Source organism: Castor canadensis, chromosome 7, assembly GCF_047511655.1.
Source record: "Castor canadensis chromosome 7, mCasCan1.hap1v2, whole genome shotgun sequence".
Lineage (NCBI taxonomy): Eukaryota > Metazoa > Chordata > Mammalia > Rodentia > Castoridae > Castor > Castor canadensis.
Window position 1 is genome coordinate 37970075 of NC_133392.1, and position 23031 is coordinate 37993105.

At 36.9% G+C, this 23031-nt stretch overlaps 1 protein-coding gene across 1 annotated transcript in view; it reads right to left on the reverse strand.

Annotated features, from left to right (window-relative positions):
- Positions 1-382: 382 nt before the first annotated feature.
- Positions 383-23031, reverse strand: part of Kif11 (kinesin family member 11) — a 43232-nt gene continuing 20583 nt past the window's right edge. Inside the window, exons 12-22 of the mRNA XM_074078766.1 lie at positions 21740-21928; positions 20880-21087; positions 18675-18847; positions 16497-16622; positions 16261-16419; positions 13486-13592; positions 10531-10810; positions 5922-6144; positions 5168-5316; positions 4376-4492; positions 383-1657 (exon numbers count right to left, since the gene is read on the reverse strand). Of these exons, the coding sequence (XP_073934867.1) occupies positions 1526-1657; positions 4376-4492; positions 5168-5316; positions 5922-6144; positions 10531-10810; positions 13486-13592; positions 16261-16419; positions 16497-16622; positions 18675-18847; positions 20880-21087; positions 21740-21928 (1863 nt within the window). The 3' untranslated portion in view covers positions 383-1525. The remainder of the gene's footprint in view (positions 1658-4375; positions 4493-5167; positions 5317-5921; positions 6145-10530; positions 10811-13485; positions 13593-16260; positions 16420-16496; positions 16623-18674; positions 18848-20879; positions 21088-21739; positions 21929-23031) is intronic.

Consider the following 23031-nt stretch of genomic DNA (forward strand, 5'->3'; position numbering starts at 1 on the left):
CTTACACCCAAGGTGTTGCTCCTTGGACGGCAACTGCTGTCATGTCTAGCAGGGCCTTTCTTCTTTGGTAGTACCTGGGTAAAAGTTCATTTTAGGAGTTTTGATGCAGTTTGTTCTACTCTAAAAATATAATTTCCCAGATAAGAAATTATGAGTCAAGCAAGTTAGTGAAGAAACCAGTGTTACCAATATTATATTATCTGCAGCTTTTGCTGAGATCTATTTGCATAGAAAATTATATCCATTATTTATATTAAAATAATTAATACTTCTACAAGGTAAACTTTCTCGAAGCAGCATATTTTTGCCCGGTATGATGGTACAAACCTGGAATCTCAGCACTTGGGAGGATAAGGCAGGAGGATTATGGCTTGAAGCCATCCTGGGTTTCATAGCAAGATCCTGTCTCAAAAACAACAAAACAACAATTAAAAAAACCCTCAAATCCCTCTAAAATTGACACACTAAGCTTCATGAGGCATAATATTTATTCTTTGCATGTATTCCTTTTAGGTGCTCTGGTTCTTCATGTTGAAACATCTCAAAATCCAGAAATACAGTTGTCAGATCAAAAATGCCAGGGTCCTTTTAAGGGTTAAGAGTTCAACGAGGAAAAATGTACATATATGTATTTTATTATATACAAAGAACAACAGGAGGTTCATCAGGCAAACAAAAGAATATAAGCTATAGTCATAATTGGTAGTTTAAAAAGTCCTTACATGGTTGTGACCATCTCCAAAAGACAAAGGCGTTGGAGTGGCCACAAAGCCGTGAATCAGAGATCTAGCAGGTCTCCCATAACAGCACTTTATATTGTGGACGTTGGCTTTTGGAGAACTGTGTGGGCTAATGTGTTAGGCCTCGTGAAGTAATGAAATACTTTCATATTGGCAAAAACAAATTAAAAATACTGAAGGAAGATTACTTCCAGGGTTATGTTTATAACTGACAATGATTTTTAGAGGTAAGTGCTGAACCGTGTTTAAGATTTCTGGGTAAAATCCTGGCTCTCATAATAAGAAAGGAGACCATTTTATAGCTCTAGAAATGGTATGTTGACAAACAAAAAGCAGAGAGTGAGTTGAGGAGAGGGCATACAGAAAAATCTAGGGATGAGGCAAGAAAATATACATAAGTCACACCAAGAGAATAAATGAGGTGATCCTTTCCAAGGCCAAGTATTTTGTGGTATTTACTTATGTAAGCCCAAGCCTAGAATAATGTAGTTCCCATAACTCAATGTTTAGTAGTAATATACAAGAAAAATATTTTTCATTTGTTATAGAAGGCTACTTTATATGAAAAGCTAGAAACATATTTACTCAATGCAAATTCCAAATGGAATCCAACTTAATACATAGTGAACTGTAGGGATGACCAGAAAATAGACAGAAATTGAATTCAACTACATTTACTATACTGCCTTGATATACTCCTCTTTAATCTGTACAACAAAGCTTAAGTTCTGCCGTTTTGTTTTATTTTTGATTGTTCTTAGAAATCATCCTGCCACTCAAGCTAACTAAAGGTTTATCTGGGCTCTCAGCGGCAACCTGCTCCGTGTGGCAGAGTGCTCTGCGGCATCCTCCACCTTAGACCGCTCTGCTGGGTTAATGCCTCTGTTTTCTTTGTCTTTTCCATGTGATTTTTTATGCTGTGGATTTAAAGGAAGAAATCAAGTCAACATAATGTAACATTTAATATACTTTAGCTATATTTATTTTCAAAGTGCCCTTGGTTATAGGCAAGAATGTTTAAGCATGGAAAAACGTCAGAAATGTTCGGCACAAATTTGAGCCAACAGCTTTTTTTGGCAAGTACATGTGAATGCCTTCTTCACTTTACCAGTAAGGGAAGGGGTGGGGCAGGTCTTAATTTTCTGCATTATTTTTTAAGACATAATTACAAATTTTACTGAAGGGCACTAGTTTTCAACAGGGAGTGATTCTGCTAGATTTGTATCTTTATAGCTTAGGAACCCTGGTGGGGGAAAAAAAAATGCTGCTTTTCCAATAGTTGCAGCCAAAGTTCCAGTATTAGCTCTCAGTTATCAGCCACTGTGGCTATGGGGAATGAAATAAACTGATTGGCCAGGTCTGGATCACAACTAACTTCCCCATTCTTCCCTGACTGAAGGATGAGGTCAGTCTATTCAAGCCATGTAAGTTGACAAGAGAGAAGTTTTTCAAAGGAAAACACAGTACTTTCACCAGAAGAAGATATAAATTACTTACTGGGCAGGTTAACCCAATATACTTATGCTGAACCTCACTGGTAGAACACTGGCCTAGCAAGCACAAGGCCCTGAGTTCCACCCCAGTATTTGAAAAAAAACAAAAGCAAAAACATTTAGAGCCAGAGAAACTCCCTACACCATCTAAGTTCCAAATCCATCAAATTCCCCAGCATGGCTGAAAGGAAGCCTACCTTTAAAATGCCAGGTGCTAGTTGCTCACAATTATAATCTTAGCTACTAAGGAGGCAGAGATCAGGAGGCTTACAGTTCAAGGCCAGCCCAGGGGTGGGGAGGGGGAGAGACCCTATATCAAAAATACCCAACACCAAAAAGGGCTGGCAGAGTGGCTCAAGTGGTAGAGCACCTGCTTAGCAAGTGTAAGGCCCTGAGTTCAAACCTCAATACTATTAAAAAAAAAAAAGATTTCTGATTAAGTGGTCACTAGGACTCTCCTATCTTTCCCTGATTTCCTAACTTTACAAGATAGAGGAGAGGGATGAATAAGTGAAAGAAAGGTATTTACAGTTTTTCAACAATAAAGACTAGGGCTGGGTGTATGTGGTAGAAGCCAGAGTGCTTGGCTAGCATGTGTGAGCCCCTGGGTTTGACCCTCAGTACCACCCCACCAAACACACACACACACACAAAAGTGGCAGAGCAGAGTAGCTCAAACCTATAATACTAGTTACTGGGAGGCGGGTATCAGGAGGATCTTGGTTCAAGTAAAAAGTTTGAAAGACCCCCATCTCAACCAATGGCTAAGCACACAGTTACTGGGGAAGCACAAACAGGATGACTGCGGTCCAGACTGGCCTGGGCATAAAAACAAGGCCTTATCTCAAAAATAACCAACACAAAAAGGGCTGGCAGAGTGGCTTAAGTGGTGGGGCATCTGCCTAGCCAAGTGTGAGGTCCTGAATTCAACCCCAACTACCACGAAAAAAATTTAAAAAAGCAAAAAGTCAGAAGAATCTGGCGGTGAAACTGTCCTGAGGCAGACAGGAATTTCAAAGACTCTGAATTAAACTTTGAATGGTTTAAAGGGAATGGAGAGTCTTTCGACCTTTAGGAGATGTAAGACAGCATGGTGGTGAGGACCCATAATCCCAGCAATCCCAGCTACTTGGGAGGCAGAGGCAGGAAGAGTGCAAGGCCAGCCTGGGCAAAAAGGTTAAGGGGTGGGGAGAGTATGGAGTGAGGTATGGGGAAAGAGGATGGGTGTGGAAGGATAGATGGGATAGGATAAGTCAAATACAAGAAAAGCATACATATCAGAAGAGCACTGCAGCGTCAGAGTAACTCAAGTGATAGAGCACCTTCCTAGCAAGCGTGAGGCCCTGAGTTCAAATTACAAAGAAGCAACACTTCAACTGTAAAATGAAGATATGAACGTCCTGCCTAAGGAAATCACTACTGTGTCTGTTCTTGTATCTTAAGAAGAGGGAAAGATGTCAGGCAGTTTGTAGTGCTGTGTTTCTAAAAGTATTAAAACAGAGAGGTCACAGAATTTAATTGCTTAGGATTACAGAGGCAAGGAGCTTAGGAAATGGGAACAGTTAAAAAGAGAAGAGTCTCAGGTGGAATAAATCACTAATAGAATGTAAGAGGCTTCCAGTCCTCAGTCTTTTAAACCCCTTGGCCTTCAAAGTCTGATAGGCAAAGACAGGCACCAGGACTTCGAGGTCAAAGGTAGGAGAGAGACAGGAATGACTGCTCTAACCATTCTGAATATGTAGGAAGCAGAAAGGGACCAAAATAATAGCAAAGATTATCAGCCAAGGATATAGATCAAGTAAAACTTTACCTTTATCCTACAGAAAACCTCTCTTTTCAATCAGACTATGTAAATAAATTAAATCATAAAAGTAATAAGCCACCCCAAAAGTCCCAAAGGAATGAAAACTGTTGTTCTACACCCAAAGCAATGCTTTAGGGTTTTTTTTTTTTTGAGAGAAAGGATCACACTATGAAACACAGGCTGGCCTCAAACTGTTGATCCTCCTGCCTCAGCCTCCTGAGTCTGGGATTACAGGCAAGTACCTCATCATCAACTAAGAGCAATGTCTTTATGCCAAACAGTAAATGTCTGACTATGGTAGATGAAGACGGGTTATCTGAAATGACATAAGCAGGTACCTGGAAAAATGGAACCCCGCCACTTGAAGAGCACTCCACCCTGGTATCTCCAGGTGGCTCTTCACTTAAAGGTTCTTCAATGTACTGCCCCAGAACTGCCTGTTCTTCATCTGTGTCCTAAAATAAGAAGCTGGATGGGTGATCACATCCAAGACTTAAATATCACCACAAAAGTAAAGGCAGTTTTCTTCTTTGAACACCATACAATGTGCATTATATAAAAGTCAAACCTCAACAAATTAGTAGAAAGTCTACAAAATAATAAAAATAGCTCTTGTTTTTTGTAGAGTAGAATTTCCTATTCTAAAATGTTAAAAATGAAAATCTCAGGATAATGGGATTACAGTTTACTTTCTATTTCTTCTAATTTCCCAACTTTTCTAAAATTTCTGTTAACTATAAGATCACAAATTATAGACTTGATTGCGTATGTTCTAATTGCAGTTTCATCTTTGTGATCTGGGACAAAGTAATTCCTAGTTTCCTCATCTCTAAGGTGGGCAGAGTACCAGCATTCATCTCGTAGGGCTATTGAAAGAACTAAGTTACCATACATGTACAGTTAAACTGTTTGACATATAATAAATGAGTTTAAATCCTGGCTAGTCTTATCTACTGATCTACTAATTTAAAAATGAATAGGATTTTAAAAAAAAAGAGGCTTAAGGATCAGGTAACTATTTTAACAGACAGGGTAGGACTGACGGGTAAAGAATAACATTCTACACGTGAAAATTGACCATTTCAAGAGTCTATGGGAGAGTTCTAAAATTATGATGCTTTCAGCTTTACCTGGTTGGTCTCTTTGTTGTTTTCTGAACAGCTTAGCATCATTAATAAGTTAGGCTGTTTCTTTTCCAACTGTTCAAGCAGCTGTTCACGTGGTTCAGTTCTCACAAGTATTGTTGGGTATAAGTAACTTTTCCTCTGTGGTGTAGTACCTTTAGCAGATATCAGGTAAGTGGGAAAAATTGAGGTTTGAGAAATAAATAAGATTTTTTAAATCTTGTCTTCAAAAACATGATGATTGCCACGTGTGAGAATCAGTCTCACAGCCCGCCAGGCACATACTGCTTACAACTAATAATATGTTCTAATTTGACAACTGATCTTAACTACACCTAACCATTCTTAAGAGTCCATTTCTGAGGATGGACAAAAGAAATATCTTAGCCTCTAAAAGGAATTTTGGATATTCTGAGAAATGGCAGAATTATTGGAATAAGTACAGTTTTACCAACATGATTACTTTGGCAGGAGTAATCATTTCACTATAAGTTTGGTGTGCTGGTTAAATACGAAACAGTTACTCCTCTTTCTAATGAGTTCATGTCATAATTTACAAAGGCACTTAGCTTTCACTTGATATTTACATTCCTAATTTCATGATAGGTGAACAAAATATCTTAAAAATCTCTTGGGAAAAAAAACAATATTCTTTACCACAAACTCCTTTTATAATTGCTTCTTTTTCTTTTGGGCTATACTGGGGTTTGAACCCAGACCCTCAAGTTTGTTAGACAGCTGTGCTACCATTTTACAGTACCTGTTGGGATGTCCAGTTTCAGATCCTGTTGCAGAAAGCAATTAAGCTTAGTCAAACCAAGCTTTACAGCTTCGTCAAGTTCTAGACTTGGTGCCATCAATTTTTCTTCGTCAGTAGCTATCTGACCAAGGAAAGTGTTATGCTGGTTCATGACAGCTGCTTTATGTTCACTTAACTTGTCGGTGATCTCAGAACATGAAGTCTTACAACATTGATTTATGCTCTGTAAATGATGCAAATAAGCTTTCATTACTAAAACTAAAGTTGCTTTATTCAATATAGTGCTTTCTCTTATCTTTAAACTTATATACTACAAGTTTTAAAATACATACAAAAGTAGAGAACAAAGCTGGGCACTGGTGATTCACACCTGAAATCCTTGGTACTCAGGAGGAAGAGATCAGGAAGATGGTGGTTTGAAGCCAGCCTGGGCAAACAGTTCTTGAGACCCTATCTCGAAAATAACCATCACAAAAAGGGCTGGTAGAGTGGCTCAAGATGTAGGTCCTGAGTTCAAGTCCCAGTACCATAAATAAATAAATAAATAAACAAATAAATGAAAGTAGAGAACAGGATAATTAAGTCCCTTGTATTCATCACCACACCTCAACATTTACCACATATGGGGTATAGATAAAGCAAAATATGTTACCTACTCTTTCTACACTCAGGATGATTTTGAGGCAAATCCTACATCATCTCATCCATTTACTTCAGCATACATATCTGAGAGTTAGAGCATTTTAAGACCACTATCACATCTAAAAAAATTGACATTTATTTCTTCATATCAAATGTCTATAGTCAGTGTTTAAATTTCACCAAATGGCTCAAGTGCTTTCCACAATTGGTTTGTTGAACCAGAATTCATCACTAGATGTTGCTGTATCTTTAGTGACTGCATAGTTTATCATCCAAACTGAAGCAAAAGAATCCATTCTTAATAATTAATATGAGAGATGTGAGCAAGGACTGTCGCAGGCAACTAGGACTTACATTCTCTAGTCTTAAGTTTCTTTTGATCTGTAAGTTATCCTTCCTCATTTTTTTCCTTGAAAAATTTTAATTGGTTAGAAAATAGGTCTTTACAAATGTCTCAAATTCTGGGTAATGTCAATTGCATCTCTATGTTGTATTTTTCATATGTTCTTTTCTCCCCTGTATTTCCTATAAACTGATCCGATCAAATTCAGGTTTATGTTTTTGGTAAGAATATCTTACAGGTAGCATTGAAAGTACCTAATACCTGACTGTATCTCTCAGGCTAAGATTAATCAGTTGGGCCTGGCAGAGTGGCTCAAGTGGCAGAGCATCTACCTAGTAAACAAGAGGGCCTGAGTTCAAGCCCTGGTATCACACACAAAAAAATTTAATTAGTGGGTTTAAGTATGGTTATCCTATTAATTACAAAGGTCCCCTTAAGGTTCTAAGCAAATAGTTCAAGCAATCATTAATGGCCACGAGTTATTTCATCAGGCATTGTAAAACAGTGATTCTCTAATTGTATTAGCTAAGATTCTATAAAATACTCTTCTTCATTAATTCCCACGATACAGTTCAAAGACACATGAATGGTAGATTGTTTTTCCCTAGCATTATCTAAAGACCCCTGAAATTTTCATGAATCCATGAGTTTTAATATATTTGGTATGTTTTACAATTCCATTTACACTAGCCTCAAAAAAAATCAAATACCTACGTGTAAACCTACCAAAGGATGTGAACAACCTCTACAAGGAAAACTATACACTTCTGAAGAAAGAGAATGAGGAAGACTATAGAAAGTGGAGAGATCTCCCATGTTCATGGATTGGTAGAATCAACATAGTAAAAATGTCGATACTCCCAAAAGTAATCTACATGTTTAATGCAATTCTCATCAAAATTCCAATGACATTCATTAAAGACATTGAAAAATCTACCATTAAATTTATATGAAAATACAAGAGGCCACGGATAGCCAAGGCAATACTCAGTCAAAAGAACAATGCAGGAGGTATCACGATACCCGACTTCAAACTATATTACAAAGCAGTAACAATAAAAACAGCATGGTACTGGCACAAAAACAGACATGAAGACCAGTGGAACAGAATAGAGGACCCAGATATGAAGCCACACAACTATAACTAACTTGTCTTTGACAAAAGTGCTAGAAATATATGATGGCAAAAAACAGCCTCTTCAACAAAAACTGCTGGGAAAACTGGTTAGCACTCTGCAAAAAACTAAAACTAGATCCATGTATATCACCCTATACCAATATTAACTCAAAATGGTCAAGGATCTTAATTTCAGACCCCAAACTCTAAAGTTGATATAGGAAAGAGTAGGAAAAACTCTGGAATTAATAGGTATAGGTAAGAATTTTCTCAATGGAACCCCAGCAGCACAGCAACTAAGAGATAGCATAGACAAGTGGGACTTCATAAAACTAAAAAGCTTCTTCTCAACAAAAGAAATGGTCTCTAAACTGAAGAGAACACCCACAGAGTGGGAGAAAATATTTTCCAGCTACATATCAGACAAAGGACTGATAACCAGAATATATAGGGAACTTAAAAAACTAAATTCTCCCAAAATTAATGAACCAATAAAGAAATGGTCAAGTGAACTAAACAGAAATTTCTCAAAAGAAGAAATTCAAATGGCCAAAAAACACATGAAAAAATGCATACCTTCTCTAGCAATAAAGGAAATGCAAATTAAAACCACACTAAGATTCCACTTCACCCCTGTTAGAATAACAGCCACCCCTGTTAGAATAGCAACACCACTAACAACAGGTGTTGGTGAGGATTCGAGGAAAAAGGAACCCTCTTACACTGCTGGTGGGAATGTAAACTAGTACAACCACTCTGGAAAAAAAATTGGAGGCTACTTAAAAAGCTAGACATCGATCTACCATTTGATCCAGCAATACCACTCTTGGGGATATACCCAAGAGACTGTGACACAGGTTACTCCAGAGGCACTTGCACACCCATGTTTATTGCAGCACTATTCACAATAGCCAACTTACAGAAACAGCCAAGATGCCCCACTACTGACGAATGGATCAAGAAAATGTGGTATTTATACACAATGGAATTTTATGCAACCATGAAGAAGAATGAAATGCTATCATTCGCTGGTAAATGGATGGAATTGGAGAACATCATCCTGAGTGAGGTTAGCCTGGCCCAAAAGACCAAAAATCGTATGTTCTCCCTCATATGTGGACATTAGATCAAGGGCAAACACAACAATGGGATTGGACTATGAGCACATGATAAAAGCGAGAGCACACAAGGGAGGGGTGAGGATAGGTAAGACACCTAAAAAATTAGCTAGCATTTGTTGCCCTCAACACAGAGAAACTAAAGCAGATACCTTAAAGCAACGGAGGCCAATAGGAGAAGGGGACCAGGAACCAGAGAAAAGGTTAGTTCGAGAAGAATTAACCTAGAAGGTAACACACATGCACAGGAAATCAATGGGAGTCAACTCCCTGTATAGCTATCCTTAGCTCAACTAGCAAAAACCCTTGGTCCTTCCTATTATTGCTTATACTCTCTCTACAGCAAAATTAGAAATAAGGGCAAAATAGTTTCTGCCGGGTATCGAAGGGGTGGGGTGAGAGGGAGGGGGAGGGGGTGTAAGGGAGGGGGTGGGGAAAGGGGGGAGAAATGACCCAAACATTGTATGCACATATGAATAAAGAAAAAAGACAACTGGTTAAAAAAAATAATAATAAATATATATATATATATACATATATATTTGGTATGTTTTAATCTATGTGTAGCCATTATTCTTTTTATTTTGTCTATTCAATTTGTCTTTTTTGGGAAGACAGGATGTTACTATGTGGCCTAGGCTGGCCTTGAACTCAAAATCCTGCCTCAGTCTCCTGCGTGCTAGGATTAAAGGCATACCCAGTCTCACCCAGCTACCACTGTTCTTTTTGATGCTAAAATTATAGCCCCTGTGAGCAGGAACAGTGATATCAGGTAAGCTACTGAGTCCTTTTGACCCAACTTCAGGAATCTTTGTTTCCTTACTTTCTGGTATAGCAAGCACTCTTTTGTAATCTTGCACATTTTTTTTTGCCTCAAATCTGAAATTAGCTACTTCCCTAATTTCTCTCCAGGCTGCTTAGATAGCTTAAAAACACTTCAATTCTTTGTACTTACTTTCTAATGTAGTAAAAATTCCTTTTTTTGTACAGAAAGGAAAAATGAAATGCCAAATGTTATGTTTAAGCAAACCCACAAACTTATATATCCTTTGAGCCACCAGAACATTACCTTAAATACTTAAAGAAAATTTAAAGTACCTGGAGAAAAGTAATATAAATGGAATATATTATATGTCAAGAGAAGAGTGCCCCTCCCCAAAGAAATGAACATCTCAAAACCAAGGATGCAGATCAGAAATCATATGTAATTAACATATATCTATCCAAGGCATGAAAAAGCACATGTAAGCATATGAAGTACTGTACTTAAATGTTTAACTCACCCATATCTTAAAAAATGTGTGTTGAAACCAATTCTAAGTGAAGAACACCTAATTTCCTGATTATAGCTACTTTCCCTAAAGTAGGTTCCAAGTACAAAGTCATTACCTCCAATAAGTTCTGAAGTTCCTCTTCCCTTTTATTTAAGCAAGACGTCCACTGTTCAGAAAAACAAGCTGTGCTCAAATTCAGAGACTTAAATCTCTGTTCCGTCTCTTGAGATACAGTTTCCAGGTTACTGTTGAGGGTATTACAGTATTTCATAGAGTCTTGAACCAGTTTGGTGCCTTCTTGGTTAAAATTTCTGAGTTCTTGTGCCAAGCCATCAGAAACAGCAAACATTTTTGTACTGTGGAAAATTGTTTTGTCGATTATATCTTTAGATTTCCTGTAGGAAAAGAGAATAACACTGTTGAACTGGGAAACTAAAATTCAAAGGATGCACACCTTCCCAGGACACTCAGTGCTCAAGTGGCAGACTTGGTGCAGGCCGTGCGGCTCCAGAGCCACACTCATAACCAGTCTTCTAAGCCAAGAGGGGATTTTTGATCCCTGTATTTTCCAGCTGACTTTGAGTGACCTTACCTTCCCGGCCTTCTTAGATATGGTGTTCGTCTCTATATTCTTTATAGAACTATACAGGCATTAAAATGAAATTCTCTACTTTTGTTCCTTTTACTAGATTGTGTTCATCAAGGGAACCTCTCATAGCTTCTGCTCTAGTCTCTAAATTGGCCAATCACTGTTACTAAGCACTCTCCCTTACCTGTGACATAAAATATACTATTAACATTATAAATTTTTTTTAATCTTTTTTTTTTTTTCTGCGATACTGGGATTTGAATGCAGGATTTATACCTTAAGCCACTCCACCAGCCCTTTTTGTGATGGGTTTTTTCAAGATAGGGTCTCACAAACTATTTGCCAAGGCTGGCTTCAAACCGTGATTCTCCTGATCTCTGCCTCCTGAATAGTTAGGATTACAGGCATGAGCCACAGAGCCTGGCTATAAATGTTATTTTAAAAATCAACTATAACGGGCTGGAGATATAGCCTGGTGGGAAAGTGTTTGCCTAGCATGTGCAAGGCCCCGGATTCAATCCCCAGCACCAGCAAACAGTTATACATGTTGTATAATATAATGTAAACTTGATATGAAACTAATATCAGAATATACACTTAAAATTCACTGATACATTACTCTTCTCAGTAAGTTACTCTACAATAGCATTCAAAGACATCTCACAGGAACAGAGCTGACCCTTGGGAATGAAAGTTATCCTCTACATACTACACGAGTAAGCCAATAGAGAAAGCAAAGATGTTGAAAACAAAGTTAAGTGGAAATGTCTAAAAAATGGAGCTAAATTAAGTGTTAAACTGGAGACTATCGATATAAATGTATTGCCTCAAGTAACTCCCAACCTACTGGGAAGAAGAGTGACTACAATCTATGACAAAAATGTCAAAGGCAGTTATTTTCAGGGAACATACATCACTAGATTGCTGGGTGATTCTGATAAGAGTCCCTGGACATACTGACAAATAGTGCAGTAGACAATAAATGGCAGGAAAGCGGGAAAACACTTCCATAGACCTCCCACTTCAATCCTACTCTATTGTCCCCTCAAAAGCTATACTGCAGGGGCTAGAACTACACCAGTCAAGACACTAGGAATAAAAAGTAAAGAAATAATTTTTAGATTCAAAATCTACGAAGAGTTCAAAATGGAACAGAGTATGTTGAACAGTATCACCAACAGGGTTGAGAACAGATGACAGAAATGAAGTGTAAGGATAAGCAACAGAATTCTAGAGCAGCTCTATTCCCCATGTGTGATCTAAAATTTTCTAAGTAGTCATATTAAAAAGAACCTAGGAAGGCCAGGCATTGTGGTACATATCTGTAATCCTAGCCTTGCAACGTGGAGATCAGGAGGATAGCAGTTTGAGGCCAGCCCAAGCAAAAAGTTAGTGAGAGACATTTCAACCAACAAGCCAAGTGTGATGGTACATACTGTAATTTCAGCCACATGGAAGGAATAGGTAGGATTGTGGGAAAAATCCAAGACCCTACGCAAAAAATAACTACAGCAAAAAAAAGGCTAAAGGCATAGCTCAAGTGGCAAAGTACAAAAGGAAAACAATGATAGAGACATGAGAAGAGGAAATGATAATCTCTATTTGCTCTAGCTATGTTGGAGATGGGGTCTCGTGAAATATTTGCTGGCCTCAAACATCGAGCCTCCCGATCTCAGTCTCCCAAGCAGCCAGGATTATAGGCATTCCCCACCAGCTTAAACAGTCCTTTTATTATACATGAAACAGCAGATTATTTGATGTATTCAAATTATTAAAAAGTATATGTTGTGAATCCTAGAAAAACTAAAAGGAAGCATAAGAAAGTTATGTCAATAAGATAAAGGCAGCATGTACACAAAAAGGGATGGCTGTGTCTAATAAAATTGCTTATTTACTCATTATTATTAGTGTATATTAATTGCACAAAGCAATTTCGTTTGATATTTCCAGACATGCATATAATACACTCTGATTAAAATCTCCCCCTGTTGCTCTTTCTTATCCCTCAATAAAATTACTTAAATTATAGGTATCCAGCCCACCAGACAGTTTGCCAAACCCTGCTCTACTTAGTAAGTGTATTTCTCATCAGTGACGTAGATTCCAAGGTCTTTATGTACATTCTAAAATTTAAGAAATAAGAAACTATATTGTGGATGAGAGCTAGATTTCTCACTACCTGAAAAGGAAGGACAAATATAATATAGAAAAATACGTAAGTCAGACTGTAATCCTAGCACTTAGGAGGCAGTTTGAGGGCCACCTTTGTCTACACAGCGAGACTCGAGCTCAAAAGAAAAAAAGAAGAAAAATATTTATGTGCACAAATATATAGAGATGCATATATAAATATAAACACACAATAAAATGTTAAACAAGAAATTTGGTTGTATGCATACAAGATTTATATAATTTGAAACTTTTTCTTCTGAAATAACTTTAGACTTACAGAAATGGTTAAAAACTTCAAGAGTAACTTACTGCTTCGTATCTTCTTGAGCACAACTAAGTGGTTTCTGGATGTTTTCACACTTTTCCTCCAGAGCACAGAACCTGTCTGCCCAAAGATTGATTAACTGGGAAAGTTCCTGTAAGAAAAATGTGGGAAGGGGTAAAGATGTGAAATGATAGCACTTGAACATTTTTCTGTATGTAACCAAAGACATGAGGTATTCTCCCGCAGGAGAGAATTATACAACTTCTTGACAAAAGACCCTTAATTATACTTCTCCTTCATACATGAAAGTGATACTAACAGGATACTATTATAGGAATTTTTTTTAGAAAGTAAATAACTAGCAAACTTACTGTTTGAATTATTAGTAACAAATTACTTTCATTGTACTTCAAACCAATCAAATGTACATTCTGTCTGAGAACCATTTTGACAGATAGACACAGTTTCTTTCTAACTGATAATACTGCTGGGGGGGAATTAATGCCGATAAGCTAATGGTTCAAGTAATCCAAAAACAGCAATAACTAGAGCTAAAAAATTTTACAGAATCAAGTTGGGTCATATAAATAAAACATAAATTCTTATTTTTGCTCATACTTGATATCTTTAAACACAAGTTCTTAGCCAGGCACCGTTCATGCTAGTAATCTTAGCAGGCTGAGATCAGGAGGATCAAGGTTTGAGGTCAGCCTGGGCAAAAAGTTTGTAAAGATCCAATCTCAACAGAAAAAAGCTGGGCATGGTGGTATGTGCCTGCTATCACAGCCACAGAAGGAAGCCTAAATAGGATTATAGCCAGGCTGGCCTGGGCAGAAAGCAGGACCCTATCTCTAAAATAATCAGAGCAAAAAGGGCTAGAGGCATGGTTCAAGTGGTAGAACACCTGTCTGGCAAGCACTAAGCCCTGAGTTCAAATACCAGTAATGCCATAAAAAAAGAAAAAGTCCTTGTAGGCACACAACATGCTACATGGCAAAATAAAGGGGCCACACTAAAGAGCAAAAGAGCTCAATGTATCCAATGTATCCAATGTATCCAGGACTTTTATTCACTGTTCAGTCCGTTGCTTTGCCAACATCTCTGAACAACACATCAGCTCACAATACATACCTAACATTCTGATTATGAAAAAATGTGTATCAGTATTTTACTAGTCTCAAAGTAGTGGTAATATGTAGCTGCTATTAGATTTATCAGCATGTACATATGCGTACAAAACTCATGCAATTGTTTTATTACTGCTCACTTCAAATTCTAGAAATAGCTCGCTGAGTTGATTTGCTTCCTTAAAGCCAGAGAAATCAAGCCACTCATGTTTGATACTTGGATCAAGTTTTTTATTTTATTTTTTTAAAGTGCTGCCTACCAATTTGAAGGATTTCAAAACAGCTAATTTATGAAAAGCTGATCAGCATTTACATATGTGCATACATACATATGACAGGTTTAAGGCAAATACTCTACACAGAGTTATAAGAAATTGCTCCAATTTCAAATTGCCAAGAAACTTATAGAAGAGGCACTCACAAATGGATGCCTTTCAGCTAAAACAATCCGTACACTATGACTATCTGTAAGATGAACTAAATACTGTTAAAGCTCGGAGGGTCTCAGTTTCTTCATTAGAAAACTGGGCAAGTCCTAGAATCTGTACCTACACTGGTGGGAAGAAAAAACACACCAGTTACTCAATAAATGATAACTGTTATTTTTACTAGTTGCTGATGTTAATCCTCTCTGAAAAATTTCATGCTTATCGATTAGGGAGACTAATATTCTTAAAGTTGTTTTACTTCATACCTAAAAACTTTGAATGTGTTTCTCTCTTTCCTTTCTCAGACATGAATATGAATTCCTTCTCCCTCACTTTCCAAAAAGAAAGAATTTTTTCCTCACAAAATCTTATTTTTATTTTTTTGGCAGTACTGGGGTTTGAACACTTGTTAGGCAGGTGTTCTACCACTTGAACCATTTCTCCAGTCCTGTTTTATGTTGGGTATTTTTGAGATAGGGGCTTGTGAACTGTGCCTGTGCCTGGCTTCGAATTGCCATCCTCCTGATCTCTACCTCCTAAGTAGCTAATAGGTAGGATTAGAGGTTTGAGCCACCAGCACCTGGCTCTCACAAAAATCTTACAGTTTTATTGACAAAAGAATGCCATCCTATTGTAATAGGTCATTTGGTAAAATTTTAAGTGTTTATTATTACTCTAGTCTAGAATAACAGATGCTGTCTTCCATCTATCTGCTATTATGCATGATGGTTTGAAAGCTTTGCTTTGGTTTGAAGCCTTATATACTGAGGAATGGTTTGCACAGAGGAAGATTAAGTCATGGATTACATTTACAATCAAGTGATAGAAGCTAATAATTATACTAGCTCACTAGAATTTAAGCGTCTGTTATCAATGATACAGAAGTAATAAGAAAAAATAGGATTTAGTTTATCAAAGACACTAAGTATCCATGTCATCTTAGAAGAAAATAACATGAGGGTCATGTTAAATGTTATAACCATTTTCCTCTAAAGGTGTGTTTCTCACTCACCTCTTACCTTGGTATGAGGAAGAGTGTTTGTTAGTCCTAATGTGCTTCAGGATAGGGTTCTACATTCAGCAAATTCTAAAATACTAACTGGTCAAAAGAAGCATTCTTAATCATATTAATTACTGTTATCAGCAACAGTGGTTGTGGTATTTTCAGGACTCTAAATTAGTTGTACAACATTCGGATATGTGACATAGATTACTAAGCCATATTTTACAATTTTTATACTCCCATGTCAGCCAAACAAGATACCTGTGAGTGGGTTTTCTTTACTGTCTTCAAGTCTTCACTTAAGCTTTCACAAAGGTTTTGTGATTCAACCAAGGAAGACACTGTATTTTCTCGTAGTTCATTTAGATGGTTGCACAATATACTCAGAAAGTCATCTATTTCTTTTTTCTGATCTTCTATCTTTGAAGAAAAAAAAATTAGTATCTTTCTTAAACAACACAATAATTTTAAGAGATTAAGAACAAAACATTTGTTACCTTTTCAGCTATCATCCATGAAGTCTTAAAAATATGTTGCAGCTGTCTATTGACTTTCAGTATGGACACCACAGTGGGGGATAAAATTGTTTCCAGAGAACTTAGAAGGCCAGATGTAAGTTCATTCTGGTTTCCAAAATAAACAAACAGATCTTTAAAAAGAATATTTTAATTTCCATAAACCTGGCTGGTTAAACTATATTAATGACTTCAGCAAGGAAAGAAGCACATTCAAATTCTAAATTAACCTTCCCTGTTCTTTATAACCTACAGAGATAGTTGCACATCTAGAGTTTATATTCAGCATAAATCATTTAGTCCTGCCTCCAGTAATTAAGACAATGTTCGTTTAGTGTACAGTAAATTCTTAGCAGTCTAATGAAACAAAAGTCAGAAGAATTCAAAACAAGAGGAAATGACAATCAATTAAGATTTCAACACTCTGGTTTGATCCTCAGCATAGGTACATTTTAACAAAATAACTTCCAAGCAAATTTAGGTTACTGTCCAAAAAGGTTGAGTTCAAACACTCATCAAGAGTAGGCTTTGCCGGACCCCCAGTGGCTCATGCCTATAATCCTAGCTACTCAGGAGGCAGAGAACAGGAGGATTGCGGTTCAAAGCCAGCCCAGCAAAATCGTTTGAGAAACCCTATCTTGAAAATACCTAACACAAAAAGTGCTGATGGAGTGTCTCAAAGTGTAAGCCCTGGGTTCAGGCCCTGGTGCCGCCAAAAAGAAAAAAAAGAATAGGTTTTGTGCTGGGCGCTGGTGTCTCATACCTGAATCCTAGCTACTTATAAGGCTGAGTTCAGAAGGATCTTTGTTTGGTTTGAGGCCAACCCAGGTAAATAGTTAGCAAGACCCTCACCTTCAAGATAACCAGAGCAAAATGGACTGAAGGTGTGGCTCAAGTGGTAGAGCACCTATTTTGCAAGAATGAAGTCTCAAGTTCAAAACAAACAAAAAGAGTATGCTTTGGCTGGAGGTATTACTGTGAAGACCTCATGACTTACAGTATATTGTACAGAACATGTGCCAATTCTAGTCAGCTATATACTAAATTGAAAATGGACTGTGGATTGGTAAATCTTATAAAATTAAAAAAAAATTCCTGACCTAAACTCTTTTTCACTAGGGTACAGAAAACAGAAATAAATAATACAGGATTTATAACAGAAATAAATTAGCAAATACTTAAAAGACTGTAGGTATTTTTTTTGGAACGAAGAACTATCATAATAATTTCATCTAATTCTATGGGAGCAGCAGTCATGTTTTCTTTTGATCCAAGCAGTGTTTTTCACTTGCTATGTAGGAAGACATGAATAAATAAGACTATTGTTTTAGTAAGTGAATCAATTTCTGAAAAGTTAGTAATGACAGAATGTTTTAATTTTGTGAAATTGAGATGACTGAAGAAACATCAAGCAGTATCATGTAAGTACTGAATCTAGAAAGAGGGTCAGCCAATATTTGTAGTATTTAATTAAAACATGTTAAACAAATGCTATTAACCTCCAAAAGGAAAGCAAAGAGCCTGCACAAAGAAGGTAAAATAAGTAGTGACTTCTATACAACTGTGGAGAAATGCTTTAGAGTTAAGACCCAGTGGGGCTTGTCCACACAGATCTAACTCTAAGAACTGTTACATTTATGCTCCTAGAATTCTACTTCTTATTTTCCCTACGTTACTATTACATATTACCATTATCACCACACAATGGCATTACTATCACATATTTATGTAGTTTTAAAATTAACTACCCATTATCCCCTCTGGCTGGGTTACTGTATCATGACTATTCCAGGACAATTGGAATAATGGTGACTTAACAATTTCTAGACCAACAAATGAGTCATGGGTCCCCTGAATTCCTTGGCACTAAAGCTACTCTTTAGATATTAGGTTTATTTACTCCTACTCTTAACCATATCAACTATAAGTGAAAAAAGATTGAAAGTAGTTGTATATATCTGGAGGCCAGTCTTTCTGGGAGAGAAAAAAACAAAGCAAAACAAAATAGTAGAGAGATTTGTCTTTAAAATATATATAAACATATTCTCTCATAGTGATGTCTGTTACTGTGTCTAGCAAAGCTTAAGAGCAGTTATTAACACTGTTTTTGATGACTTAGCAAATGTAACCCTTTGAAAGTATTTTAAGAGAGTTACTAACAATCAGTTTTTGCAGGACAGTTTTACTTTGTGCTGCTAATGACTGTTCTTCTAATATCATATTAGAAATCTGAGAAACACGAGCCAACACATTTTCTGGAACAGATGCGAGAGATTCAAGTGCTGTTGTAGTAACAGTGTCTAGAGCAGAGACACTGGAAGACATCAGATTACCTATAACAAAAAGAAAAAAGAGTAAGATAAAACTTTGGCATGAATATGCATTTAAATATAGTTAGAGCCATTTTAAACAGATTGGCAGAATCATATCCTCATGCAATTTGCTACAAACAAGCTTAAAAGAATTGGCTCATTACATAAACAAGATTTAAAATACAGTTGGTACATATTCTATACTTTTCTGTAAAACCTTGACATATCTGTAAGTAACTAGACTTTTTAAGTACAACTTACATAAACTAAGAATTAGAATACTTGAAAATTAATCTCTGAAAATAATACAGAATATTACAAGTAGGTAAAGAGCTTATAGAAGAAAATTAGAAATCAAGAACAAAATTTATAGTGGTTGGTTGAGTAACTAGAATCTAGTCTAATTTTTACATTTCTGAATCTTCCAAATTTTAGTTATGATGAGGACTTTTTTTGGGGGGGTTGGATAAAACTGAGTGAAATAAGAAGATATTTTTATAATAAGTAAATACTTAAGAAGTTTCTTTCTAGCTGGGCACTGGTGACTCACACCTGTAATCCTAGCTATTTGAAAGGCTGAAATTGTGAAGATCAAGGTTCCAGGCCAGCCCAGGCAAAAAAAATGTGGTGTGGTACTGTGTGACTGTCATCTTACCTATGGCAGGAATAACTAGGAGAATAATGGTAGTTGCTGGCCTGGGCAAAAAGTGAGATCCCATCTCCAAAACAACCAAAGCAAAAAGGACTAAGGAAAGCTGGGTGCCAGTGGCTCACACATGTAAACCTAGCTACTCAGGAGGCAGAGATCAGGAGGATCATGGTTTGAAGCCAGTCCAGGCAAACAGTTCTCAAGACCCTATCTCGAAAAACCCTTCTCAAAAACAGGGCTGGTGGACTGGCTCAGGACAAAGGCCTAGAGTTCAAGCCCCCCCCCCCCCCAACAAAATAAAGGTGTGTATGGGGGGGAGGGGGCTGGAGGAAGGGCTCAAGTGGTAGAGCGCCTGCCTAGAAACCCTGAAGAGCTGAGTTCCTCATGCCAGTACTACCAAAACAGAAAAGTTTTCTTTCTAAAAGAAGGTAAAAATAAAATGGTTAAAAACAATGATAAACACATATATTCTGACAATATAGCAAACCTTCAACATATGCACTGGTGAAAGAAAAGAAAGTTACAGAATAGAATTCTAGAACAAGAACAAAAAATTTAACAGCAATACCTATAACGAATGACCCAGGGTCAGTGATAAAGGGGGCCTTTATTTCTAATGAATATATGCTTACTTAATAAACAAATTATTTTATAGAGCCAGGTGCAGGTGGATCACCTCCTATAATCCCACCTACTCAGAAGGCAGAGATCAGGAAGATCGTGGCTCAAAGCCAGCCCAGGCAAATAGTCTGCAACCCAAAGGGCTGGTAGAGTGGCTCAAGCAGTAAGAGTGCCTGCCTGGCAAATGTGAGGTCAAATCCCAGTGTCGCAAAACAAACAAAACTATTTTATAGAAAATGTGGGGAGGACTGCTAAGATTTGTTTTGGTACCAAGGCAATAAAATAAAAGCATTAATCTCTAAGCTTAACAGATAGCATGTGCACTGGAAGGATATTAGTGACACTGTCACCTGAGAGGTTTTTTTAATATTACTGGGGATTAAACTCAGGGCTCCCTAAGTAAGCACTCTACCACTAAACTTTATCTCCAGCACTTTTTTATTTTGAGAAAGCATTTCCACTAAGTTGCCCAACCTGGCTTCAAACTTGTGATCCTCCTGCCTTTTGAGTAGGTGGGATAGCAGGCAAGTGTCACCACACCCAGCCTGAGGTTTTTTTTTTTTACAGTATCAGTTTAATTGTGAAATTAGCTTAACAAGAAGCATATAAAGACTAAAATAATTAGCCAGTCATCATGGTTCATAAATGCAATCCCAGCATTTGGAAGGAGGCAGGATTGTGTATTTGAGGCCAGCCTTGGCTACTGCAAGACCCTGTCTCAACCCCTAATGCCACCCCTCAAAAGAAAAAAAGATTAGAATAACTAGAAATGCCTGAACTTACCAAATAAGGTCTTGTGAACTTCTAGTATAGCCTTCTGTTTTGAGCTGCCATCCTTAATTAGTTCTTCCATATTATTAAACAGACTATGCAGGTTTTTGCCAAAAATATCCTGAGCTTCTGCATTGTGTTGGTCAATTACCTTCTTGCGGTCCAGTTTGGAATGGAGACCAGATACATCTTTTGTAGTTTCTTTAACTGTGTTGAGCAGCTATATAAAAATTTAAAAAATTAAAACAAAAAAAGACAAAAATAATTAAGGTTAATAAGATAAACGAAAAACTAACAAAAATATGTTCTCCTCAGGAGAACCAGTAAATTTTAGACAATGTATCAAAAAAAAAAAAAAAAAAAATTCCTCCATCTTATTAATTACTCAGATGCCCAGGAATATTTATTCCTCTGTCCTGGCCATCTATACAAGGAAAACAGATTTTGCAAGTTCATTTCAGTAATTATGCTTGCTCACAAAAGTTTTTCCTATTATGCTTTACCATCTCCTCAAAAGTATACCTACTAAAAAATTTAATGCTTTCAGTACCATTAGAAGGTACTACATTCTCAATGACTATTTACTTTCAATCATTACCATAAAGAAAAAGCATCACAGCACCATTATTCTAAATGTCCACAAAATATAAAATCATGCTCTATTTTCAAAACTCCAAGAGTAGTTTTTCTCAGGTCATCATGACTAGTAAGAAAAACATGGATGGAATAGTAAAACAGTGTTATTTAAATAGACAGAAATATCATTCGGGGTGAGTAAGTAAAATCTGACAATTAATGCTTAAGCAAATAAAGTTACTTCTACCCATCCTTCATTTCTTTAATCTAACTGTAAAACATAACAAAAGACAAACCTTGCTGGCAACATCATGAAGTTTCTCCTCAGTACTTTCCAAAGCTGAAGAGACATACTCTTCTTTAACAAGCTGTATTTTAGTTTCTTGCAGATGTTTCTGAGTGGTTTCAAGTTCTTGTGTCTTATTTTGCAGGTCAGATTTACACTGGTCAAGTTCATTCTTATGATCCATAAACAACTCTGTAACCTATACAATAAAATTTTTTTTTAAAGAATTAAAAAAAATGCTGAAGTGGTTGGTAAGACACCTGGCTAGAACTAATATTAGGAGAACAAAAATTGTTCCCATGTTAGAACTGTACCAAGTTACTAGGGATGGCACCGCTGTCATAAAGTGGTAGGACAATGCGTTTGTCATGTGCTTGTGCTGATGTGACGTGATCACGCCCACTGTGATGCCAGCTGTATAAAAATGTAACCCAGAAATTACGTACAGACTACAATACTTGACAATGATAATAAAGACTATGCCATTGGCTTATATATTTACAATATTATACTTTTTAATCCTTAGAGTGTACCCCTACTTTAAAAAAAAAAAAAGCCAGATATTGGTGGCTCACACCTATAATCCTAGCTACTAGGGAGGCTGAGATCAGAAGGATCAAGGTATGATCCTTCAGGCAAAGATGTGTGAGACCGCTATCTCCAAAATAACCACAGCAAAATGGACAGGAGGTGTGGCTCAAGTGGTAGAGCACCTGCTTTGCAAGCATGAAGCCCTGAGTTCAAACCCCAGTCCCATCAAAACAAACCACAAAAAGTTAACTGTGAAACAGCCGTAGGCAGGCCCTATAGGAGGCAGAGGCATGTTATCAAAGGAGAGGACAGCACCGGTGAGTTAGACATGGAGGTGAGGCAGTGGTGCTGATGATCTGACTCTGTGTAGGCCAGGCTGATGTGTATGTCTATGCCCTAGCTTTTAATACAATAGTTTAAAATATAAAACAAAAAAAATTTTAAAAACTGTATCATATATCCAAAGTATGTGGTAGACTTTGTAGGTTTGTGTAAGTACACTGTATGATGTTAGCACAATGATGGCATCACTTAACACCTTTCTCAGAGCACATCCAGTTATTAAGCAGCACCTGAAATACAGTATACCAGAAAGTATACTTTCTGGTAATGTATTAAATTACAGCGTCAAAGCTTTTTCATTATCATTGATGACAATAAAATTATAACTTACTTTCTGTATAAGAGTTAATATGAAAAAATACCTTTTAAGAGAAAAAATATCTGGTCCTTCACATTCTACAATTTTCTTTTAATATTTGCTTTTCAAAC